The sequence below is a fragment of the Phyllobates terribilis genome, unplaced genomic scaffold (assembly GCF_046119375.1).
Source record: "Phyllobates terribilis strain yellow unplaced genomic scaffold, ASM4611937v1 Scaffold_1__5_contigs__length_1240528914, whole genome shotgun sequence".
Lineage (NCBI taxonomy): Eukaryota > Metazoa > Chordata > Amphibia > Anura > Dendrobatidae > Phyllobates > Phyllobates terribilis.
Window position 1 is genome coordinate 796796890 of NW_027362761.1, and position 24647 is coordinate 796821536.

At 44.7% G+C, this 24647-nt stretch overlaps 1 protein-coding gene across 2 annotated transcripts in view; it reads right to left on the reverse strand.

Moving 5' to 3' along the window:
• CHRNB3 (cholinergic receptor nicotinic beta 3 subunit) overlaps window positions 1-24136 on the reverse strand; it is a 72404-nt gene extending 48268 nt beyond the window's left edge. Inside the window, exons 1-3 of one of the 2 annotated variants that reach the window (XM_073637066.1) lie at window positions 24056-24136; window positions 23855-23992; window positions 3167-3318 (exon numbers count right to left, since the gene is read on the reverse strand). In XM_073637066.1, coding sequence (XP_073493167.1) covers window positions 3167-3318; window positions 23855-23912 — 210 coding nt within the window. In that variant the 5' untranslated portion in view covers window positions 23913-23992; window positions 24056-24136. Of the gene's footprint in view, window positions 1-3166; window positions 3319-23854 lie in introns of both variants that reach the window. The other variant, XM_073637065.1, reaches the window with a different exon arrangement.
• Between the last annotated feature and the right edge of the window lie 511 nt (window positions 24137-24647).

Genomic DNA, 24647 nt, shown 5'->3' on the forward strand with positions numbered 1-24647 from the left:
AGTCGGGTTGTGCAGTTTAGGGTATTTACTCACTGCTGATGTTCCGGTCACTCCAGCTTCAAGTGACCACCCGAGCCGTGCTGCGTCCACCAGGTCCTGGATCCAGCCAACCCCCAAGCGAGTCCGGAGCGTGACCCTGAGCTCTCCTTCTGTCCTTTCTCTGGCCGTCCCCACTATTGATCCACCCAGGTCCAGCTCCCTCGGGCCTTCTGTTGGGAGACCCTTGGCCTTGGGTTCCCTGACCCTCCACGTGGTATGCCTTCGGGGTGGATGTGGTGGGTGGCCGTGGCAGACGCTGCCCACGGCCTCCGGTCTCTGGCTAGGGTGTGTTTTTGCCCCCACCAGCTTGGGTTCCGGTACCCTGATGCCAACTCTTCACCCGCTGATGGACTTTGGGTTCTCAGAGTTCCTTTTCTGTTTCCCCCTCTGGGTCTTTCTTGCTTTCTCCTCTCTCTCTCTCTGGGACTGCTCTGCTCCTCTTCCTCCTCTGACTTCTCTGCAAAGACTCACAGACTGACCCTGTTCTTTGATGGTGCCCACCTTATATACTCCCTCTATGTGTGAGCTCAGGTGACCAGCACCCAATGAGCTCCTATCTTTACCCAGGCTGCTCCCCCTATCTGCCCCTACACTACTTGGGATGTTCCACCCCCCTCCCACTCCAGCCAGGAACAGACTCGGTCGTACCTGCACATTTCTAAGTGGGAGTACCGTCGGCCTGCTCCTCGGAAATGGGATGTGTGTAGTGCATGCAGCCTACCGAGCTCAGGTCCACACTCCATCCTTACCCGGGAGTGGAATATCACACCTCTGGGTTGAGGTGCAATACCCCTGTAGCAGCCGAATCCTCAGGGTGCTACACTACCAGCCACAAAACAGAGCAGTCATGGAAATAAGAAAATATCAACAATTCACCAGTTTACTCATTCTAAACTCTCATTCATCAAGGTGGTGAGGGAAATCTGCAGGAAGTATGCTTGAGGATTTTTCTTTCAGTAACAAAGTATGGCGCAAATGGCCATGCAGGAGGAGGCAAAACTTTCCTTGTCCAAATTTTTTCAGAGGCTTTCCTGTTTCATGCCAAGAGCATCAGCCAGTGTAAACAGGATATAAGTCTGACATGCAGGATCGGAGGCATTAGTGATCAGTATCAGGAGAATACTGGCTGACAGCTGAGCCCCAATGCAGATAACGCAAAATAACGCTGTTAACCTGCAGATTAACCCCATATCTGAAGGTTAATAGCGTTTTTTTTCTAGCGACAGGTTCCCTTTAAGCAGCAAATAATATGTAAGCAACTATGATGTTTAAATGACAATGTTGTCTTTAATTCCTGGCTGTAAAGTTCTCCTTATTCAGACCATTACTGAATATTATGAAGCGTTCAAATGGAATTTCAGCTCAATAGAGTTGTAATCGGTTAATTCTTAGCCAATATTCCAGGTCCCAGTTTCTTCAGAATATCAATATTAACCCCTTCCTGCAAAAGTACATTGCATTAACATCCTGAGGGGTGCTCCTGTATGGAGGGGGCTCTGGAGCTGAGCTCCCTCCGCATGCAACATCCGTTTCTAACAGCCACCACTGGTGCCAAGCTCGGGCTGCGGCTCTTAACCTTTTAAATGCCATTGTCAATCTCTAGCACTGACTCTTATCGGTCCCCCGTCTGCTGAAGACCTCCATCACGGTCACCTCAGTCCTCCTGTGAAGCTCAGCTTTAGGGCATTGTCAGAAGGCTATATTTCTGGTGTGATGACCGCATCGTAAACCTCATACTGGCCGGCACCTCTCCTGATCTGAGCTTGACAGCCGCTTAGAAAACCATCACTCTGTCATGTTCAGGTCAGGAGAGGTGCCGGCCAGTATGAGGTTTACGATGCGGTCATCACACGAGTTATACAGCAGTGTGTCTCTGTCCATAGGCTGAGGTCCTTACAAGACCTACATTTTTACTATATACTACTATTGCATTGCAGTATACACTACTAGCCATCAAAGAAGCAGTACATAGAAGCGATCGCAGGTGAAAGTACTCTAAGGGGATTAAAAAATAACATAAAAAAAAATATAACAATATTGTTTACAACCAAATTTAATAATTATTAACCAGATCGGTTAACGCTGTAAAGAGAAAAGAAAAATCAAAACACCAGAATTGCATTTTTTTGGGTGTTTGTCACCTCACCTCCCTAAGAAAGTGTAATAATAAACAATAAAAGCATCTTATGTACACAAAATTATCATCAATAAAAATGTCAGCTCACCATGCAGAAAACAAGTCCACATTCAGCCCCATCGACAGAAAAATAAAAATGTTACAGGTCTCAGAAAATGTCAACACAAAGCAAAAAATGTGTTTTTATAATGTTCCAATAAAAAACAATAAAAGAAACACAAATCAAATCGATGCATATTTAGCTTTGCTTTAATTGTATTGAAATGGACCTGTTTCCAGGTCATTTTTACAGTGAACGCTGTAAAAACAGAGACCCAACAAACAATTTTGGGATTGCACTTAATTCACCATTTCATCCCACTTGGATTTTTTTCCCCATTTTTCAGTACATTATATGGTAAAATAAATGGTGTCATTCAAAACTACAACTCGTCCCACTACACCTAGTTTAAAAAATTCTGAACTTTGTAAAGAAAAAAAAAAATTTGGTTTGTGCTGCAATTTTCCAAAACCTGTAATTTTTTTTTTATTTTTCCATCAATGGAACTATGTAAGGGCTTCTTTCTTCAGCGGCAAGTTGGTGTTTTTCAATTAAATGCCAGAGTCCCCTGAGTAAAATAAGAAAAACTTATACTCACTTCCTGCACTGGCGCTATTCTAGTAACGTTAGTACCGTATCTCCCAGTGCCCACTTGATATGTGTCACGTGAGCCTTGACGCCTATTAGCAGTAACTGATTGATCATCAATATTCTGTCAGAGCAGATGAAATACTACAGGCTATAGCTAGCCAGCGGCCAGGAGACCTGGCACCGACATTGCTGGAATAGCGCCGATGCTGGAGGTTAGTATAAGCTTATTTTATTTTACTCAGGGGACTCGGGCATTTAAGTAGGTACCATCTAAGTAGTGGAAACCCCTTTAAGAAACAATAATGCACTAATAAAATAAACTTTATTGCAAAACATAACTTTATGTAATGCTTTCTTACCACATCCACGAGCTGTGATATTTTCAGGCCAAAATTTACTTTTATTGTTTTATTAGGGTTGTGCACAGGCCTCACCCATTTTTGGTACCCCATGAAAAGGTTTCGCAGGAGAGCATCTTCTATTTCTGCCTGAGGATGGATACTGCAAAATACTAAACACAAGGAAGAACACAAATTCAATAAATAGTTGTTTTTCATAGATGTTCTTGTGGTTATGTAGCCATATGATTGAAAGAATTTGCATATAGTGGATATAAAAAGTCTGCACACCCCTGTTAAAATGCCAGGTTTTTGTAATATAAAAAAATCATACCAAGAAGAATCATTTCAGAACTTTTTCCACCTTTAATGACACACATAATGTGCACAAAACCAATGAGAAACAAACTGAAAACATTTTGATCGGGGAAATGATAATAACAAAACTGAAATAATGTGGTTGCATAAGAATGAACACCCTCTTATAATTGGAAAAATGGTTGTATTCAGAATTAGCCAACCACATTCAAACTCATGTTACATAGTAGGCAGTACACAGCTGCCATCATTTAAAGGGATTCTGATTAACCCCATATAAAGTTTAGCTGTTCTAGTAGGGTTTTCCTGACAATTTCTCAGTGCCATTTTACAAAAAAATGGTCTGTAAACACCTTACAACTAGTGTTGAGCGAGCACTAAAATGCTCGGATGCTTGAAGCTCGGGCCGAGCTCACCGTGATACTCGGGTGCTCGACCCGAGCAACGAGCCCAATGTTAGTCTATGGAAGACCCGAGCATTTTTGTGGCGGCACCCCCAGCAGTCTGTAGAAAGCCTAAAAAGTGCCCCAAACGATAGTGATAGTGCTCAAATGACATGGGAACAGCATGGGGAACGCCCCAGGAAGCATTTCTGACCCCCAGGTCACTGCTGTCAACAACGTGGTCAGAGGTATTAAGCCACTTTTACGGGCTCACAATAAAACGTTCAAAAACGAAACTGAAACTGTTTTCCTGTGAAATATGTTAAGGAACTTCCTTTCCAGGGTAAAGACTTGTATATAAGGTAAAATAAATAACCAAAAACAAAAATACTCCTCCACACATTGGGCTATGTTCACAAGTAGCATTTTTTATGCGTTTTTGCACTTTTGTATTGCTTTCAACCATGACAAATGCATTCACCGGGAAATGTCGTTTTAACATTTTACAACCTTATCTGGCCATGTGCTGTGTGACACATGCATACAGTGCTGAAAAGACATAGGAACAGAATGGGGAAGACCCCTGGAAGCATCTCTGACTCCCAGGTAACTGCCTAAAAGTGTGCCCATCAGAAGTGATCCTTGCCGCATCAGAAGATGTAGACTTGCAACTATCCCCGTGTAAGTCCTTGTCCCAGGGCAGTGTTCAATTGTACCTCCCCCATTCCTTGCAATGCAAGTGCAAGTATGCAGCCTGCCACCCACCCCCAGGCTGCAATACCATACTGCTTGCTTGCACTTGAAATTGGGCCTTTTAGGCATGTGGAGGCGGAATCTGGCCACCACGTCATGGCTGCATCGGCGGCCTGGTATCCATATTCAGTCCCCAGCCGCCCGGCGGCTGGGTGTCCACGCTTGGTCCCCAGTCACCTGGGGGCGGCCGGGTGTCCATACTCGGTCCCCAGCCGCCCCTATTTGAAGGACAGCCTAACCACAAACACGTGGACAAGTGAATGTGGCCAGGGATGGTCCATCTCACTGACGCCTTCACACTGGGTTAATATTGTGGAAGCCGGGAAACAGTTGGACACTGGGATGCAACACGTCCTCCAGACATAGAGGATTGCGGGTCCTGGGTCAATCAGGCTTCAACACAAAGTTCAGAAGGTAGACAGCAACAGTGGTCGGCCTCCTACACAACGAGTAAATTATTCATGATCATGAGGCCATCCATCTCCTTAGCTTTCCGTTCCTTGGAATGCAAGCGCATGTATGTAGTAGCGGCTAGGCCTGAGGTGGTCAGCGTTTTGGCGCATATCCTACCTCCTCCGAGGATTGTTGGATGTTCTCCTGCTACTATCCCAGTTCTATGACTCCCGTTAAAACAAAGCTTTAGGTGATGAATAATGGATAAGGTGGTGGCAAAGGAGAAAGAGCAGGAGGAACAGGGACCATTCACATCAATATCAGGCCAGTCAACCACACATGTCTTGTAGGATATGTTTCTGTACCAAAAGGAGCGGTTTGGCTACGCAGTTATAGGGCATACAGTGAGTGCAATGCCTACTAAAAATTTCGAGGCACTCCAATGCCCCTTGGAAGTGACATGGAGGTCAGAGGGCCTTAACTAAACTGTTTTTTCCATTTATAGTAACTGGGTCTCCTGTACACTGTTGGCCTAAGAAGTGAATGGAAGGCTTCCCAAAAATTGCAACTGCAATGCCCCTTGAAACAGATGTGGATTACAGCGTACTAAAAACCTTCTACCCATTATTGGGGAGTGGGTCTCCCTTAGTGTTCGCCTATGCATTGAAAAGCAAAAGCTGACTAAAATTAGGAGGAAATGCAATGCCCGTTGGAAGAGTCGTGGAGGTTAGAATTAATTAAAAACAACATTTCAATGCCCCTTGGAAGAGCTGTGGAGTTCAGAGTGGTTTAACAAGATGGTTTTAATGCCCCTTGGAAGAGACGTGGAGGTCACAGTAGCTTAACAAGACGGTTTTAATGCCCCTTGGAAGAGACATGGAGGTCGCAGTGGAATAAAAAGACAATATCAATGCCCAGTGGAAGAGACGTGGAGGTCACAGTAGCTTAACAAGACGGTTTTAATGCCCCTTGGAAGAGACGTGGAGGTCACAGTAGCTTAACAAGACGGTTTTAATGCCCCTTGGAAGAGACGTGGAGGTCACAGTAGCTTAACAAGACGGTTTTAATGCCCTTTGAAAGAGTGGTGGAGGTTGCAGTAGCTTAACAAGATGGTTTTAATGCCCCTTGGAAAAGTGGTGGAGGTCGCAGTAGCTTAACAAGACGGTTTTAATGCCACTTGGAAGAGTGGTGGAGGTCACAGTGTAATAAAAAGACAATATCAATGCCCCGTGGAAGAGACGTGGAGGTCACAGTAGCTTAACAAGATGGTTTTAATGCCCCTTGGAAGAGACGTGGAGGTCACAATAGCTTAACAAGACGGTTTTAATGCCCTTTGGAAGAGTGGTGGAGGTTGCAGTAGCTTAACAAGATGGTTTTAATGCCCCTTGGAAGAGTGGTGGAGGTCACAGTGGAATAAAAAGACAATATCAATGCCCCGTGGAAGAGACGTGGAGGTCACAGTAGCTTAACAAGACGGTTTTAATGCCCCTTGGAAGAGTGGTGGAAGTCGCAGTAGCTTAACAAGACGGTTTTAATGCCCCTTGGAAGAGACGTGGAGGTCACAGTAGCTTAACAAGACGGTTTTAATGCTCCTTGGAAGAGACGTGGAGGTCGCAGTGGAATAAAAGACAATATCAATGCCCCGTGGAAGAGACGTGGAGGTCACAGTAGCTTAACAAGACGGTTTTAATGCCCCTTGGAAGAGACGTGGAGGTCACAGTAGCTTAACAAGACGGTTTTAATGCCCTTTGGAAGAGTGGTGGAGGTTGCAGTAACTTAACAAGATGGTTTTAATGCCCCTTGGAAGAGTGGTGGAGGTCGCAGTAGCTTAACAAGACGGTTTTAATGCCCCTTGGAAGAGACGTGGAGGTCACAGTAGCTTAACAAGACGGTTTTAATGCCCCTTGGAAGAGTGGTGGAGGTCGCAGTAGCTTAACAAGACGGTTTTAATGCCCCTTGGAAGAGACGTGGAGGTCACAGTAGCTTAACAAGACGGTTTTAATGCCCCTTGGAAGAGTGGTGGAGGTCGCAGTAGCTTAACAAGACGGTGTTAATGCCCCTTGGAAGAGACATGAAGGTCACAGTGGAATAAAAAGACAATATCAATGCCCCTTGGAAGAGTGGTGGAGGTCGCAGTAGCTTAACAAGATGGTTTTGATGCCCATTGGAAGAGTGGTGGAGGTCGCAGTAGCTTAACAAGACGGTTTTAATGCCCCTTGGAAGAGACGTGGAGGTCACAGTAGCTTAACAACACGGTTTTAATGCCCCTTGGAAGAGTGGTGGAGGTCACAGTGGAATAAAAAGACAATATCAATGCCCCGTGGAAGAGACGTGGAGGTCACAGTAGCTTAACAAGACGGTTTTAATGCCCCTTGGAAGAGTGGTGGAAGTCGCAGTAGCTTAACAAGACGGTTTTAATGCCCCTTGGAAGAGACGTGGAGGTCACAGTAGCTTAACAAGACGGTTTTAATGCTCCTTGGAAGAGACGTGGAGGTCGCAGTGGAATAAAAAGACAATATCAATGCCCAGTGGAAGAGATGTGGAGGTCACAGTAGTTTAACAAGATGGTTTTAATGCCCCTTGGAAGAGACGTGGAGATCACAGTAGCTTAACAAGACTGTTTTAATGCCCCTTGGAAGAGTGGTGGAGGTCGCAGTGGAATAAAAAGACAATATCAATGCCCCGTGGAAGAGACGTGGAGGTCACAGTGGCTTAACAAGACGGTTTTAATGCTCCTTGGAAGAGACGTGGAGGTCGCAGTAGCTTAACAAGACGGTTTTAATGCCCCTTGGAAGAGTGGTGGAGGTCACAGTAGCTTAACAAGATGGTTTTAATGCCCCTTAGAAGAGCCATGCAGTACAGCATATTAAAAACATTATTTCCATTATTGGGGAGTGGGTCTCCTATAGTCTTTGCCAATGCCTTCCAAGCAAAAGCTGTCAAAAATTAGGACTGAGTAACTTGCAATGCTGGCAACATGGACCACGGTCACCCTGGTGGTATAGTGGTGGTGGAGGCTGAGGATAAGGAGAAGAGCAAAAAACAGCCAAAATGAGGAAGCGTATACCCATGTGTGGGTGTGAAGTGGTGCATGGGAATACACCTCCCGAAATAACACAGTGGATTTGACTTTATGTTACTTTGCTGTCATTTGGTGGTGATGAGAAGTCTGGCCCAATCCAGCCCTTGTTCATTTTGATAAGGGTCAGCTTGTCAGCATTGTCAGTTGACAGGCGAGTGCGCTTATCAGTTATAATTCCCCCAGCGGCACTAAAAACACGCTCCGAAAACACGCTAGCGGCAGGGCAGGCCAGGACCTCCAAGGCGTACAGAGCGAGTTCATTCCAAGTGTCCAGCTTGGATACCCAATAATTAAAAGGCACAGAGGAATCACGGAGGACGCTGGTACGGTCGGAAAGGTACTCCCTCATCATCTTTTGAAACTTTCCACTCCTTGTGAGAGTACCCCGCGCCTCAGGGCCTGTAAGCTGGGCGGGTCTCAGAAAACTGTCCCAGAATGTTGACAGTGTTCCCCTGCCTCTGCTGGATGGGAGTTCCATCTCTCTCGCCTGTACGCCTTGGATGGTCAACGAACTGTGACCTCTGCCGCTAGCGTGTTCAGATGGGAATTTTTTTAACAGTTCTGCAGCAAGTGCCATTTTTGTAGACCTCTCTACCTTAGGAATAAGAGTGTGAAAGTTCTCCTTGTAGCGGGGGTCTAAAAGTGTCACCAACCAGTAATGACTGTCACCCAACATTTTTACAACGCGAGGGTCACGGTTAAGGCAGCGTAACATAAAGTCAGCCATGCGTGCCAGACTGGTAACGGGCAAGACTTCCATGTCCTCACCAAGATGACGACTGACCATGCTCTCCTCCTCCTCCCCCCCCCCTGTCCTCAGGCCACCCACGCTGAACCGACGGTATGACAGTTGTACAGGTACTACCGTCTACAGCGCATGATACCAGCTCCTGTTCTTCCTCCTCCTACTCCTCCTCTCCCTCATTCTCCCCCAATGCACGTTGGGATGAGATGAGGCTGGGCTGTGTGTAATCGCCCATTACAGCTTCTTGATCCATCTCATCATACTCTGGCTGCAATGCCTCCTCTTTAATTCTATGAAGAGAGCGTTGCAAAAGACAGACAAGTGGGATGCTGATGCTAATGATGGTGTCATCGCCACTCACCATCTTGGTGGACTCCTCAAAATTTGTCAGGATGGTACATATGTCAGACATCCAGGTCCACTCCTGAGATCTTATGTGTGGAGTCTGACCTGAATATCGACGGCCTTGTTGCAGCTGGTACTCCACAACTGTTCTCTTCTGCTCACAAATCCTTTGCAACATGTGGAGGGTAGAGCTCTAACGTGTGGGGACATCACACACCAGTCAGTGTGCCGGAAGCTGCAAACGCTGCTGCAACACAGCAAGGGCGGCGGAAGCTGTAGCCGACTTCCGAAAATGAGCTGACAGGCGGCGTACTCGTACCCCGAGCTGATCTGGCAACTCGGGGTACGATTTAAGAAACCGCTGAACCACGAGGTTAAGTACATGAGCCAGGCATGGTACATGTGTGATCTCGCCTCGCCTCAGAGCCGCCACCAGGTTACGGCCATTGTCACACACGACCATGCCTGGATGTAGGTTCAGCGGTCTCAGCCACAGATCTGCCTGCTCTTTCACAGCTGTCCACAACTCACAAGCAGTGTGAGGTTTATCACCTAAGCTTATGAGTTTCAGCACAGCCTGTTGCCGCTTGGCTGAGGCAGTATTGCAGTGCTTCCAGCTTGTAACTGATGTGGTGATATCTGAGATGAAGGCTGAACATGAGGAGGAGGAGGAGGATGATGCACAGGAGCTGTACACTGTGGGGGCAACTCTGAGTGACATAGGACCCGCAATCCTCGGTGTGGGGAGGATGTGTTCCATCCCATGGTCCTACTGGGTCCCGGTTTCCACTATGTTTACCCAGCGTGCCGTCAGGGAGATGTGTCCTCTCTGGCCACAAGCACTTGTCCACGTGTCCGTTGTCAGGTGGACTCTCCCAGTAATTGTTGAGGGCACGGCAGATGTTTTGGAACACGTGCTTGTGTAGTGCGGGGATGGCACACCGGGCAAAATAGTGTCGGCTGGGGACCGAGTGCCGAGGGATGGCCACCGCCATAAGGTTGCGGAAGGATTCCATCTCCACCAGCCTAAAAGGCAGCATTTCCAACGCAAGCAGTCTTGAAATGTGCGTATTTAGGACTGTGGCCTGTGGGGCGTTGTTTGCGAATTTGCACTTTCGTTCAAAGGTCTGGGATATGGACAATTGAATGCTGCGGTGGGACGTGGACGTGGACGTTGATGCTGTTTCTTGAGAAACTGCCATAACAAGTGAAGACTGAGAGGAGGGTGCATCTTTGCATGCAGTATGGACAGGGGATTGCCTTGCACGCACAACAGGGGGTTTTCTTACACGCACAACAGCGTAAGAAGCAGTGGTGACACCCGCTGACACTGGTCGTGGACCCTGGGGTTCGCCCCACAAAGTCGGGTGCTTTGCTGACATGTGCCTGATCATGCTGGTGGTGGTCAGGCTGGTAGTTTTGTCACCCCTGCTGATGCTGGCCTGGCAGGTGGTACAAATGGCCTTTTTGGGGTTATCAGCAGAGTCTTTAAAAAAATTCCAGACTCTGGAAGACCTACCGGTTGTACTGGCAACGTCCCTCGTGTTGGTGTTACGGGGAACGGTTGTCCGCCTTCTGTCTGCGGCCACCACACTGCTTCTTCCTGCCTGTTGGGGTACTCTGCCTCCCTCCCCCTGTGTGCTGCTGGCCTCGCTCTGCGTGTCCTCCTGCCATGTTGGGTCAGTTACTAGATCATCCACCACTTCCTCCTCTTCCACTTCCGCACTATGGTCCTCCTCCTCACTTCGTGGCAATTGTATCTCGTCATCGTCCACCTCTTGTGACAAATTGCCAGCGTCGCCTTCCTGTGGCCCCGGCTGTTCAAATATTTGGCCATCGCTACATGGGATCTCCTCTTCCACCACTTCAAGCGGAGCAGGCGAGGGGTACAAATATGGAAATGGACCAGTGAACAGCTCTTCAGAGTGTCCAACTGTGGGATCAGTTGCTGTCTGATGACACTCGGCATGGTGGGAGGAAGGAGCATCAGGGTGAGGAGGAGTATGCAGTCGAGACTCACGGCTACTAACACTTGACCGTGTGGAAGACAGACCGGAGTTGGTGGTGCCCAGGTGACTGGAAGTATTATCTGCTATCCAATTAATAACCTGTTCACACTGATCAGTTCGCAATAGTGGTGCTGTTGTGTGCTTCCCTAGTAATTCGGTCAAGAACTGGGAGCGAGAAGATGTGGCTGTTGGTTGTGGCACATTTTAACCTTGGCCGCGGCCCCATCCTCTGCACGCACCATCACCAGAACATCCATTTCCACATCCCTTGCCACGCGCCTTGCCCATTGTAAAGGAAGTAAAATAGCTTACACTCGCACTATCAATGGCAAAAGGGTAATAAAAAGGAGATTTGAACCATGGAACTGCAAAACCACCGTTATAATTTCCTGGTGTATACCAGACTTGTTAAAATAGATATATTGGTGTCTGAACAGTCAGCGACACACTCAAACTGTTTTTTTTTTTATGGAAAAAAGGCAAGCAGGTTGATAACACCCAGATTTGAACCATGGAAGAGGAAAACCAAAGTTCTAGTTCTCTGGCCTACACCAGACTCTTTTAAACAGATATATTGGTGTCTGAACAGTCAGCGAGACACTGAAAATGTTTTTTTTAATGCAAAAAACACAAAAAAGTGGATAATACAGAGATTTGAACCGTGGAACTGCAAAACCACAGTTATAATTTCCTGGTGTATACCAGACTTGTTAAAATAGATATATTTTTGTCTGAACAGTCAGCGACACACTCAAACTGTTTTTTTTTATGGAAAAAAGGCAAGCAGGTTGATAACACCTAGATTTGAACCGTGGAAGAGGAAAACCACAGTTCTATTTCTCTGGCCTACACCAGACTCTTTTAAACAGATATATTTGTGTCTGAACAGTCACAGACACACTCAATTTTTTTTTTTTTGGGGGGGGGGGGGAATACCAAAAGGTTAATAAGACGGGTGTTTGTACAGTCTGACTGAGGGAAAAACAAAAACAAAAACAGGATTTAGATGAAAAAAAGGATTTTTCCTGGCCCCTGAGACCTGGGGCTAAGTCTAGAAATTTGACCAGCAGGAGCACACAGGACTGTAATGCAGCGTTTGTTGGTATAACCACTGCGTCTCCTATATAGCCTGCCTGCCTGCCTGATATCTGGGATGGATATTAGTCCTGAGAAGGACTGTTTGTTTGATTTGGCAGGCTTTAGAGACCCTACACTAACTATTTGGCAGTATAAATCTCTCCCTAGCTGTGCAGCACTGACCCTACACTGTCTGATCCGGAGCGACTGTGTCCAAGATGGCGGCGCCCCGGTTTTAAATACTCGAGGTGACGCTGTGCAGCCAGCCAATCACTGTAATGCCCACAAACAACATGGCTGCGGCATTACAGTGACTGGCTGGCAATCCCTGCATGTTCATTGGCTCTGTAAAGAGCGCCAAACGTGCAGGGCGGAGACCCGAGCTCCCGCCCGAGTAACCCGGAAATGTTCGGTGCTCGCCGAACATCCCGAATAGTGAGATGCTCGGGCGAGTACCGAGCAGTGTCGAGCATGCTCGCTCAACACTACTTACAACACATCAAAAGTATCTCATTGTTGAAAGTTATCATTCAGGAGAAGGGTACAAAAATGTCCAAGGCATTAGATATACTATGGAACACTATAAAGGTGGTCATCAAGAAGTGGATTAAATTTGGAGCAACAGTGACATTACCTTGAACTGGACTTTCCTCAAAAAATAATGAAATGACAAGAAGACAATTGATCCAGGAGGCTGCCATGAGGCCTGTAGCAACATTAAGAGAGCTGCTGGAATACCTGGCAAGCACTGGTTGTGCCAACAATCTACTGTATTCATTATATGTCTGGCCTTTGGGATAGATTGGCAAAACTGAAGCCTTTTCTTACAAACTAAAATATATAATCCTGACTATATTTTGCCAAAACCTACATCAAGTCTGCCAAAAGCATATGGGAAAATGAGTTGTGGTCCGATGAGACCAAGGTTGAACTTTTTGCCCCTAATTCCAAAAGGTATGTTTGGCACAAAGCCAACGCTGCACATTACCAAAACAACACTATACCTATCGTGCAGCATGGTGGAGGCAGCATTATTGTATGGGGCTGTTTACAGCAGGTGGAACTGGGGCTTTAGTTAAGGTGGAGGGAATTATGAACAGTTCCAAATATCAGTCAATTTTGCAGCATCACCCTCCCCATTGGGGCTCACAATCTGAATTCCCTATTAGTATATCTTTGGAGCGTGGGAGGAAACCGGAGTACATGGAGGAACCCCATGCAAAAATGAGGCGAACATACAAACTCCTTGCAGATATTGTACTTGATGGGATTGGAACCCATGTACCCAGAGCTGCAAAGCAATAGTGCTAACCACTGAGCCACCATGCTGCATATGCTATTTTTATTCTATCCTTGGCACGGCAATATGAGCATATATGCTGGTATACATATGAGTTTATTTGAAAAGAAAATAAGGCACTGAAAGCCCCCTCAGGCCAAAAGGAGTGAAAATTCTTTCTCAAAGATTATTAAAACATGATTTTTTATTAACACACATTAAAATACATTATTTTCAAAAATCTTGATGAAGCAAGGTTAATCCACAGAAAGAAATGCATGAAAAAGTCACAAAGTACTCTCTCACAAGAGTTCACAAAAATGCATATATACCATTGGACCTATTAGGATGAGAACACCATGTGGTGCAGTACGCATATCATACTAACTCTCAATCCTGCCTGTGTAAAGCAAATGCATATAAAGTCCATAATAATACAAAAATATTGAACATGAAGAGAATGTAAAGGTACAAACCACGATGAAATATACGCATGTATATATCAACCAGACTAATGCAAAAACCATGTTTTAAACAAAGTATTTAGCTGTCAAACAACATAATCCAAAAAGGAATGATATCATATAGAGTTAAGATACTTAAGGGCATACTTAGCTACATGTGGACCTGTTACGCAAGCGCCCCCGACGCACGTTTCACCCATCTGAATCAAGGGGCATGGTGATCAGGAGGAGTTACCATGTAATGACAAAGTCAGATCTGATCTCACTGCAGAACTGAGTCTTATTATAACTAACAAAGTACAGCAGAGCTCTAAAAATTGTGCTATTAGCAAGCCATTTAATTAGGTTAATGAGAGTGTATTAAGAGAATTGCACATAATGCAATAATATAGATTGTCACTTGTACTTTTATATTTTACAATTACTTCATTGTATCCCCAAGGAAACTATACAAAATGTAGGCCTGTATTTCTCAACAACATAAAAATTTATTAAAGATCTGGAAAAAAATATTTGGATGTAAATATCCATTTTTAGAACACTTGACCTATTTATTCTTGATTTTGTCCATGTCTACTGTTCATGTAACACCTCTAGCAAAATCTTCAGACAGAAATTGCTTCCCTTTTGTAGGGTACGACACTTGAACATTGCTGAAAGTAGCTTATGCGGCATTATTTATTCATGGTATTTATAAACAGATGAAAACTGAATAAACATTGAGTGCTGTTATACTAAGTCTTTCCTGCTCTAAAATGTAATTGAATTACTGGAGCATGCTAAACAGTGCAGCAACTACATTATCGTACAGAGGACACAAGTATTTAATTGTGATTCATACCGAAGTGCAAGGAAATATCCCAGAACTGTTGTTGGAGGATGTGTTATATTATGTATAAGTCCTCAAAAAACAATGCTGATAATAAAACTGTCTACTAATTATTATTATTTATTATTATTATAGCACCATTTATTCCATGGCGCTTTACATGTGATAGGGATATACATAGCAAAAACATTTACATAATCTTAACAAAACGAGTCAGCTACTGGTACAGGAGGAGCGAGGACCCTTCCCCCAAGGGCTCACATTCTACAAGGGATGGGTGGGGATACAGTAGGTGGGGGTAGAGGAGGTCATGCAGTAATGTGGTGGAGCGGTGGTTACTGCAGGTTGTAGGCTTGTCGGAAGAGGTAGGTCTTCAGGTTTCTTTTGAAGGCTTCCATGGTAGGCGCGAGTCTGATGTATTGGGGTACAGAGTTCCAGAGTAGGGGGGATGCACGGGAAAAATCTTGTATGCGATTGTGGGAAGAGGAGATAAGAGGGGAGTAGAGAAGGAGATCTTGTGAGGATCGGAGGTTGCGTGCAGGTAAGTACCGGGAGACTAGGTCAGAGATATAAAGAGGAGACAGTTTGTGGATGGCTTTGTATGCCATGGTTAGGGTTTTGAACTGGAGTCTCTGGGCAATGGGGAGCCAGTGAAGGGATTGGCAGAGGGGGGAGGCCGGGGAAAAGCGGGGGGACAGGTGGATTAGTCGAGCAGCAGAGTTTAGGATAGATTGGAGGGGCGCAAGAGTGCTGGAAGTGAGGCCACAGAGCAGGAGGTTGCAGTAGTCAAGGCGGGAGATGATGAAGGCATGTACTAGTGTTTTTGCAGAGCCTTTGCTGAGGAATGCATGGATCCGGGAGATATTTTTGAGTTGGAGTCGGCAGGAAGTGGAAAGGGCTTGGATATGTGGTTTAAAGGAGAGATCAGAGTCCAGGGTTACCCCAAGGCAGCGAGCTTGTGGGACTGGGGAGAGTGAACAGCCATTGATGTTGATGGATAGGTCAGATGGGAGATATGAATGAGAGGGTGGAAAGATGATGAACTCTGTTTTATCCATGTTGAGTTTTAGAAATCTGGCAGAGAAGAAGGATGAGATGGCGGACAGACATTGTGGGATTTTGGTTAGTAGGGAGGAGATATCGGGTCCAGAGAAGTAGATCTGTGTGTCATCAGCATAGAGGTGATACTGAAAGCCATGAGACTCTATGAGCTGTCCCAGGCCAAAGGTGTAGATGGAGAAGAGCAGAGGTCCTAGAACTGAACCTTGGGGGACACCGACAGATAGGGGGCGAGATGAGGAGGTGGTGCGTGAGTGGGAGACGCTGAATGTCCTGTCTGTTAAGTATGAGGAGATCCAAGATAGGGCCAAGTCCGTGATGCCAAGAGATGAGAGAATCTGTAGTAAGAGGGAATGGTTCACTGTGTCAAAGGCAGATGACAGGTCCAGAAGGAGGAGGATGGAGTAGTGTCGCTTGGATCTGGCGTTTAGTAGGTCGTTGGTGACTTTGGTCAGGGCAGTTTCAGTCGATTGATGCGGTCGGAAGTCAGATTGCAGGCAGTCGAAGAGGGAACAGGAGAAGAGGTGGGAGGACAGTTCAAGGTGGACATGTTGTTCTAGTAGTTTTGAGGCAAAGGGGAGAAGTGATATGGGGCGGTAGCTAGTCAGAGAGGATGGGTCAAGGGAGGGCTTTTTGAGGATGGGTGTGATTGCAGCGTGTTTGAAACATGAGGGGAAGACACCGGTTGTTAGTGACAGGTTGAAGAGGTGGGTTAGGGTTGGGATGAAGACTGTGGTAAGGTTAGGGATGAGATAGGATGGTATTGGGTCAAGCTTGCAGGTGGTGAGGTGTGATTTGGAGAGTAAAGAGGAGACTTGACCTTCTGTAATGGTGGAAAAGTGGGGTTTGGAGGAGGAGGGTTGAGTAGATATGAGGAGGGGTTGTGCGGACTTTAGGCAAAAGCTTTGTCTGATGGTGTCAATCTTCTGCTTGAAGAAAGAGGCAAAGTCTTCGGCTGAGATGAGAGAAGAGGGAGGAGGTGCTGGGGGACGAAGGAGAGAATTGAAAGTGTTAAAAAGCTGTTTAGGGTTGTGAGACAGGGAGGATATGAGAGATGAGAAGTAGGCTTGTATTGCTGTAGTGAGTGCGGACTTGAAAATAGTGAGGGATTGTTTGAATGCGATGAAGTGCTTGATGGAGTGAGACCTTTTCCATCTCCGCTCCGCAACCCTGGAGGCCCGTCGCAGTTCTTTAGTAAGTTTGGTGTGCCAGGGTTGCCTGTTGATTGTGCGAGATTTGGTATGTGTGAGAGGGGTGATCGAGTCGAGAGCTGCAGCTATTGTGGTGTTATATGAAGCGGCAGCAACATCTGCATTGTGTAAGGAATATATGTCTGTAAGAGGGAGGACAAATTCAGAGAGTGAGTGTAGGTCAAGGTGTTTGAGGTTTCTGCGAGTGTGTGTAAGTTTGTGGAGTGGGGATTGTGCACCTGGAGAGGAGAGGGTAGAGAATGTGAGGAGGTTTTGGTCAGAGAGAGGGAGGGGTGAGTTAGAGAGGTTAGATAGGGAACAGAGGTGGGTGAAGATGAGGTCCAGTGTGTGGCCATCTTTATGAGTAGCTGCCGAAGACCATTGAGCAAGGCCGAAGGAGGAAGTGAGGGATAGGAGCTTAGAGATAGACGAGTGGGAAGTGTCAATGGGGATGTTGAAGTCACCCATTATGATAGTGGGGATGTCAGTGGAAAGGAAGCGAAGCAGCCAGGTGGTGAAGTGGTCTAAGAAAGTGGTGGCTAACCGTGGGGGTCGGTAAATGACGGCCAGTTGGAGGTCAGAGGGGGGATAGATGCGCACACAGTGCACCTCAAAAGAGGGGAGTGTAACAGAGGGTGGCAGTGATATTTGGGTGAAAGCGCAGGTATCTGACAGGAGAAAACCTATACCATGTTTGCCGTTGGGGCGGGGTGTGTGGGAAAGGTGGAATCCACCATATGAGAGTGCAGCTGGGGAGGTTGTGTCAGAGGGGGTGAGCCATGTTTCGGTGATGGCAAGGAAGGAAAGTTTGTTAGTAATGAAAAGGTCGTGGATGTAGGAAAGTTTGTTGCAGACGGAGCGAGCGTTCCATAGAGCTCCTGTTAGAGCAACTGAGGAAGTGGGGATTAGTTGGATGGGTATGTGGTTAGAAGGGTTGCGACAATTTGTGGAAGGTCGTGGATAGGAGGTAGAAGTAACTGTGGGGATATGGCGAGGAGGACCAGGATTTGGAGAGATATCTCCAGCAGTGAGGAGGATTGAGCCTTGCCAATAAAACATACCAAGCAAACCGAAAATAAAGGAATCTTTAAGTAGTAATGCACAATTTGCTCCAGGACAAGCGTTTTAAAAATTGTTTGCTATTTGGCAAAACGCTATAAAATCTCTTCCATGTGTTTTTTTTTTGCTATAGTAAGTACATTGTCTATTTGTTATGAATGCACCACCTCCATAGAGATGCCACCAAAGTGGTGTTGTCCAATAGTTCATCAAGAGGCTAGAGAACAACTATTGACCATTGATGCTACTCCGTTCATACTCAGTGATGCCTTAGACATTCTGAAGAGTACAATGGAAGCATATTATGGTTGCCTCTAGTGCCAGGCAAACCTGGACAGATGCTTTGGCAAAACTTGATTGAGAATCTCCGTACCTACTATTTTCCCCTCCAAGATGGCTGTCAGCCAAACAATGGTTCAGATGATCGTTTGGCTAGCACCTATCTTGGCCATCTCTCCCATACACAGGAGCTCCTATGTCCTCTATGGTAGGGCCACTTCCTGACATGACTTATCTCAAGGATTGGCAGTACAAAATCAGACATGCCAGATCCTTATCTTCCCTGACAATCATCTGCCCAATGCCCCCACACATTAGACTGTTGGCTATTCCCATTGATATTAGTCTAATTCCCAACATTAGTCTAATGTGTATTGGGGGACTTTACTCTTAACCATGGGCCCACGTACACCTGGTTAATGTTGCAAAATCCCAAGTGAAGTATGTTGGGGACATGTTCTTTTTGTCTGTAAATCATTTTGGACAAACACATTCCTTACTAAAGACATTGTGGAGAAGAAACTGGTAACCACATGACGGTTAAGCTGAACTAAAAAATATTAAGGTAAATGTAAGAACAAATGCAAATGTCCAATATACCCCGTACACAATAAGGCCTGTGCATAAGTGATGAGTTGTTCGCGACCAAGACAAAGAGCTAGGTTCTTGATGGGAACAATGGGAGGCGGCACTCAAGTGAAAAACACTAAATTCTCTGAATAGCTCTCACTGGCCGTAAAATGAGGGTGTTTGGTGGCCAAAACCCCGCCCACCCAAACCAAAACCCTGGTTTCGGCTGTGTTAATTTCATCTAAAATGTATGTTTACCTATGATGAACAAATATTTAATTAATTTAGGATCAAAAAGAGCTGGCTTTTTTTGGTGAGCGTAGGCTAGTGATCCAGGTCAAAAAGAGACGGACTGCCCATCACTACTGTGCATTAGAGGAAACTGGAGAAGTTGCCAAAACAGGAAGTTGTCCTTCTCTGACATCACTTCCTGCCCTGCAGCTATTGGCTGTAGCTGCACCGCACTGACTTCCTGCTTCGCCCTCCCCTTACATGCACAAAATACTGATAAGTCTGAGAGTTCTCTTCTCCATTATACTTGCTTTTCCCAGATTTGAAACAAAAAATCATAGGGAATTATCCTAAAGGAATCACGAACTGTAGCTCTTAGTATTCTTAGTTTTAGATGTAGCATACACGTAGAGAGTGGAGACCTATGGAAATCTGGGAGGTGCAGCTTCATCCGGTAGTTGCAGAGCACTGGGTAATATTGGAGAAGGGGTAGTTGTTTCAGCAAATTCTCATATACAGTCTAGTCACATGATACCATTTTGTTATTTTTCGTGGTGTTACAGACATACAGTAGTATGTAGAACATATTGTAAACTTGCTTTTTAGGGTCCATGGAGAAATAATTAATGGCCCATGGTGTTGAATAGTAAATTTTGCTTTAGAAAGAATATGAACTATATTCAGAAAATTGGGCATATGCTCATAATTTGATATCAAATGCAGCCAAAGTACATAATTAAGTAACAACTTTTTGGGCTATTACAAACAACTCTGTTCTGGTCACTTTATATATTATTGTTTGGAAAATGAAATAGCTAAACTGTGTCACTTAACTACAATAATATTAAAAAAAATTCAAGTTATGAACATAAAGGATATAAGGTTTATGTAATTACTGCTGGCTATCAGAAACAGCAACATTCATAAAAGTATTGCTTCCTCTGTCTCAGTGATAATCAGCACAACCTTGGCTATTCCATTCACAGAATATTGGCTATCGTAATACTTATCTGTATTCTGCCTATGGTAAAATTAGATCTTTTTTCTCAACTGATCTGGTCTATTACATGAATTACTGCTGCTTGTAAAAAAATGTGATTTAATTAATAACATATATTAGGTAATTACTCATTATTCAGTTTCCTTATAATATGTTTAAAGTGGCCCTAAAATTAGACTGTCTACTTTGAAGAACCTAGAATATAAGACATATTTTCAGTTGTTTCACACTTTTTTGTTAACTATATAATTCCACATGTGTTAATTCATAGTTTTGATGCCTTCAGTGTGAATGTACAATTTTCAGAGTCATGAAAATACAGAAAAATCTTTAAATGAGAAGGAGTGTCCAAACTTTTGGTCTGTACTGTATATGTGGACTTGCTGGAGATCATCTGATAATTGTGGTTGTGTCAGCTGAAACCCCGAGGAGCAATTGTATTCGTCGTGCCTGCATAGAAAATGGGATAATGACATAGAGCCCATTCAAGTGATGGTGTGCCATGTAACACAGTAATCATCATTTATCAAAACAAAAAACTCACTTCATTCTTAAAAACTGAAAGATGCATTGTGATTGGCTTCTATGGGCAGAGAAAGACAGTTTTTCTCAAGGACATTTAAAATTTTTGATAATCTGTCTCAGTACACAGTGGCGTATCTACGGGGAGGACAGGCGTGGCATTTGCCCCAGGTGGAGCTGGTGGGGGGTGCCATCGGGCCACCTGATGTGGCAATCCAAGGTTTCTCCCAGGTAGTGGTATTTTGATACCCTCCCTGCCCCTTGGAGTGCGATTCGGCTGTTTTCTGAGCCATGTTGTCAAACTGACAAACGGCAAGGAGAACATGTTAAACGCTGTCTCCCAGGATACAATTGTACTTGCACCTTTAAGATAGGGGGAAATGTGTGAGGAGACAGTATGGGAAGGGGGAATGTGTGAAGGGGACCGAATGGGGGGGATGTTTGATAAGACAGTAAGATGGAAATTTGTGAAGGGACAGTATTGGGTGAGAAATGTGTGAGGGAACAGTATGGAGTGGGGAAGAATGTGTGGGGGGAAACATGTGAGGGGACAGTCTGTGGGAGAGCTCTAAGGAGACAGTATGGGGGGAGAAAAGTGTGAGTGGAGAGTTTTGAGGGGAATTGTCTGAGGAGACAATATGGGGGTAGAAAAATGTTATTGGGCACAGTATAGACACTGGGTAATGTGGGGGTAGTATAGAGAGGGTGCAGTGTGAAGGGACAGTGTGAGAGCACAGTATGGAGGTGACAGGCAGAATGGGAGAGTGTGAGGAAGATGCACAATTTATTAAGACAGGGTAGTGTGTGGGGTGGCAGTATAGGGAGGGGGCAGCATGAGAAGACAGTGTGAATGCACAGCATGGAGGGGACAGTATGCTGAAGGAGGGAGTGTGTGGAGAGGGCACTGTGTAGCGACATGCACAGTATAGTGGGGACACAGTGTTAAGAGGAGACTAAGTATGAAAAGGAGAGGTCAGTGGGAGGGAGCACATCAAGGGGCAATTATTCTGAGGCACAGCATAGGGCAGATATTTTTATTTGTGAGCAATATAAGGACACTGTTATTTATAAGGGCACTGTGTTGGGATGTGCTGTATAAGACCGGAGAAGACAGAAGTTTGCAGAGACAACCTTTGGATGTGAAAAGTCATCATGGCGGCTGGACAAGATGTAGAAGAAAAGAAAGAGAATGACTCCAATCAGTGAAGATGTCATCTATTAGGTACCAGGATATAAATGTTTATTTGTGATACTAACTATGTCACATCAATACTGTGGCTCCTGTATGGTCAAAAGTCTGATGATCGCTGTTAACAACTCCCAGTATCACCTTACCATTTTTAAAGACATGCTGGAATTGTAGGTTCATATGATACAAATTGTATATGGGGCTGACCTGACACTGCAATTGATTGCTGTACTAAGCTTGGTGCTGTATTCATGTACTGATGATGGTTCTGGTCATGTATTCTTGTACTGATGGTGGTTCTGGTGATGTTTTTGTCGCGTATTTCTGCACTGATGGTGGTTTTGGTGATGTATTCCTGTACGGATGGTGGTTCTGATGATGTTTTTCTGTACTGTTGGCAGTTCTGATGATGTATTCATGTACTGTTATTATTTCTAATTCTGTACACATGTAGCAATCCATAACTTGCCTGATAATCTGATCACATGACCACTCGTATGCGATTTTCATATTTATGGTCACGTGCTGGCTAGCTTCTCTTTCTGCTTTTCTCAATGAAGCAGGATCTGTAGTATTTCACTGAACATTGAGAGAATTAAGAAGAGCAGCTACTCGGCACGTGACGGTAAGTATGCAAATCGCATATGAGCGGTCATATGATGACTATTCAAACCGCTTAGGCTGTGTATAGGAGGGGGGTGCCAAACTGAGTTTTTGCCTGGGTGTAGGAAAACCTTGATTCTTTCAGGGGAGGTCCCTCCATGGGGACAATACCTAAAATTTACTCCATCCACTATCCAAGCTTCTTTGTATCCCCTTGACTGCAAGTCACATTCGAGTTTTCAATCATGGAAATTCCCCTTGACGGCTAAACTCTTCCTTGCGTCTGTATGTAGCTTAGGGACATCAATGGTCACTGTTATTCCACTCCTTATCCCAGACACACAAATACACAATCGTAGTATAAGAGAACGTCTCAGTGGCTTATATTGCTTCTGTATGATGTAGAAAGACTCCAAATAGTAATAATTATAATAAAGGTAATAATGAAAGTTTTAAGTTCGCAACTAGTCTGAAAAGCAACGGATTTATTGTGAAGCACAACGTTCGGCATCCCAGGGCAATGTTCCAGCAGACAAATAGATCCATTTGGCTCCCACTTTGTACTCTAACTCTCCGATATAATAGGACAGAATAGAAGTTGTGTTAGTTGGATGGCACAGATGTTATTTTGCTTTAGAAGGAATTAGTCAGGCGTTGGAGTCTGATGAATGTGTCCTGTAGCCATCCTCCGTATGGACTCCCATCCTTCAGTAATTGTGCAGTAGTTTAATTTATACCCAGTACACAATGTACGGAAATGTAATTACACCTTGGTGTGTCAAGGGAATTTCTACATCAATATTTCAATTATCCTCTGACACATTACCTGAAACACTTCCATGATGTAGTAATATATTTTTAACGATCTAACCGTAAAGACAATCATAAGTAACAGTCTCAGTGTCGATGTTACTGAAATGATTAAGGTTGTTACTGGAATGAAAACTTAAAGAAATTTGCTTAATTTTTTTTGGGTGTGCTTGGATGTGATGTGAATGGATGTACTTGTGTACAGTGCTGCTGAATATGTGGGTGCCATATAAGAAGCAGGAAATCAAAAAGCTGAGAGTTTGCCATTATAGGAAGAATCTCATAAATGTATGTCTCTTTAATGAGAAGCTTCCTAAAAATATAAGGAAGACTGGTCAAACTGTGGGCAATTCTACCCGTTTCTGTCCAGCTTTGTTCTCAACGTTACCCATGTAGATAATGAGATTGTAATTTTGTCTGTGCTGAATTAAAGTTTCCATTAAACGCTCATGACTGCCCAATAAAAGCCATATTGACAGTACAATACAAGAAACAAGTGTAACAATTACAGATCACTCACCAGAGTAGAGAGAAGACACGCTAATGAGTAGAACAAGGCAATGAGCCCGCAGGATCATATTCACCAAGAGTCCCCTTCAGAGCCAGTTCCAGTGATGTGCTGTCATAGAGCGGATTTATGTGACACCACAAATTAATCCTGGAAAAGATAGAGGAAGGATTTAATGCAGTTCCATCAGCATGAGAAATCATCAGAGCGTACTTTACTGTTTCAGCTGCCTCCTTGTCTGTGCATGGATCCTATCCCCAGATCCTAAGCCCTGCCTCATTTAACCCCACCAATGCCTACTGTCTTTTCAGATACTACTGTATAATATCACAGCAAAAGTATGAATTCAGGTTGTTTCTATGCAACCGAGACACTAGGAGCTTGACATATATAGAAAACTGATCACTAATATATTGGAACATATACTTATATTTTATTGGACATGACTTAACCTTTTTGTTGATACAAATTACACTGCACATTGGTAAGACAAGAAACCTTTCAATATTTAGCTGAAAAAAAATGAATAATTCACCACTACTGAGGTTACGCATGATTCCAGAAAATCCACTTTGAAGATCCGGGACCATAGCCAAAGAAGAGACTAATTCGACAGCGCACCTGGCCAACTCTTCGAAGTCCCGCTACCGGTGATTGAGAGGTCTCTGCTTATGTACACACAAGGGAGAGAACTGTCAGTCATCTGCAGGGGCGCATGGAAGAGCTGGCCGTTTCTTCAAAGTAAATGCTCTCAGAAAAGCCAGATTGTTCAGAGAATAATATACATGGCTGCAATCTTGCGTCC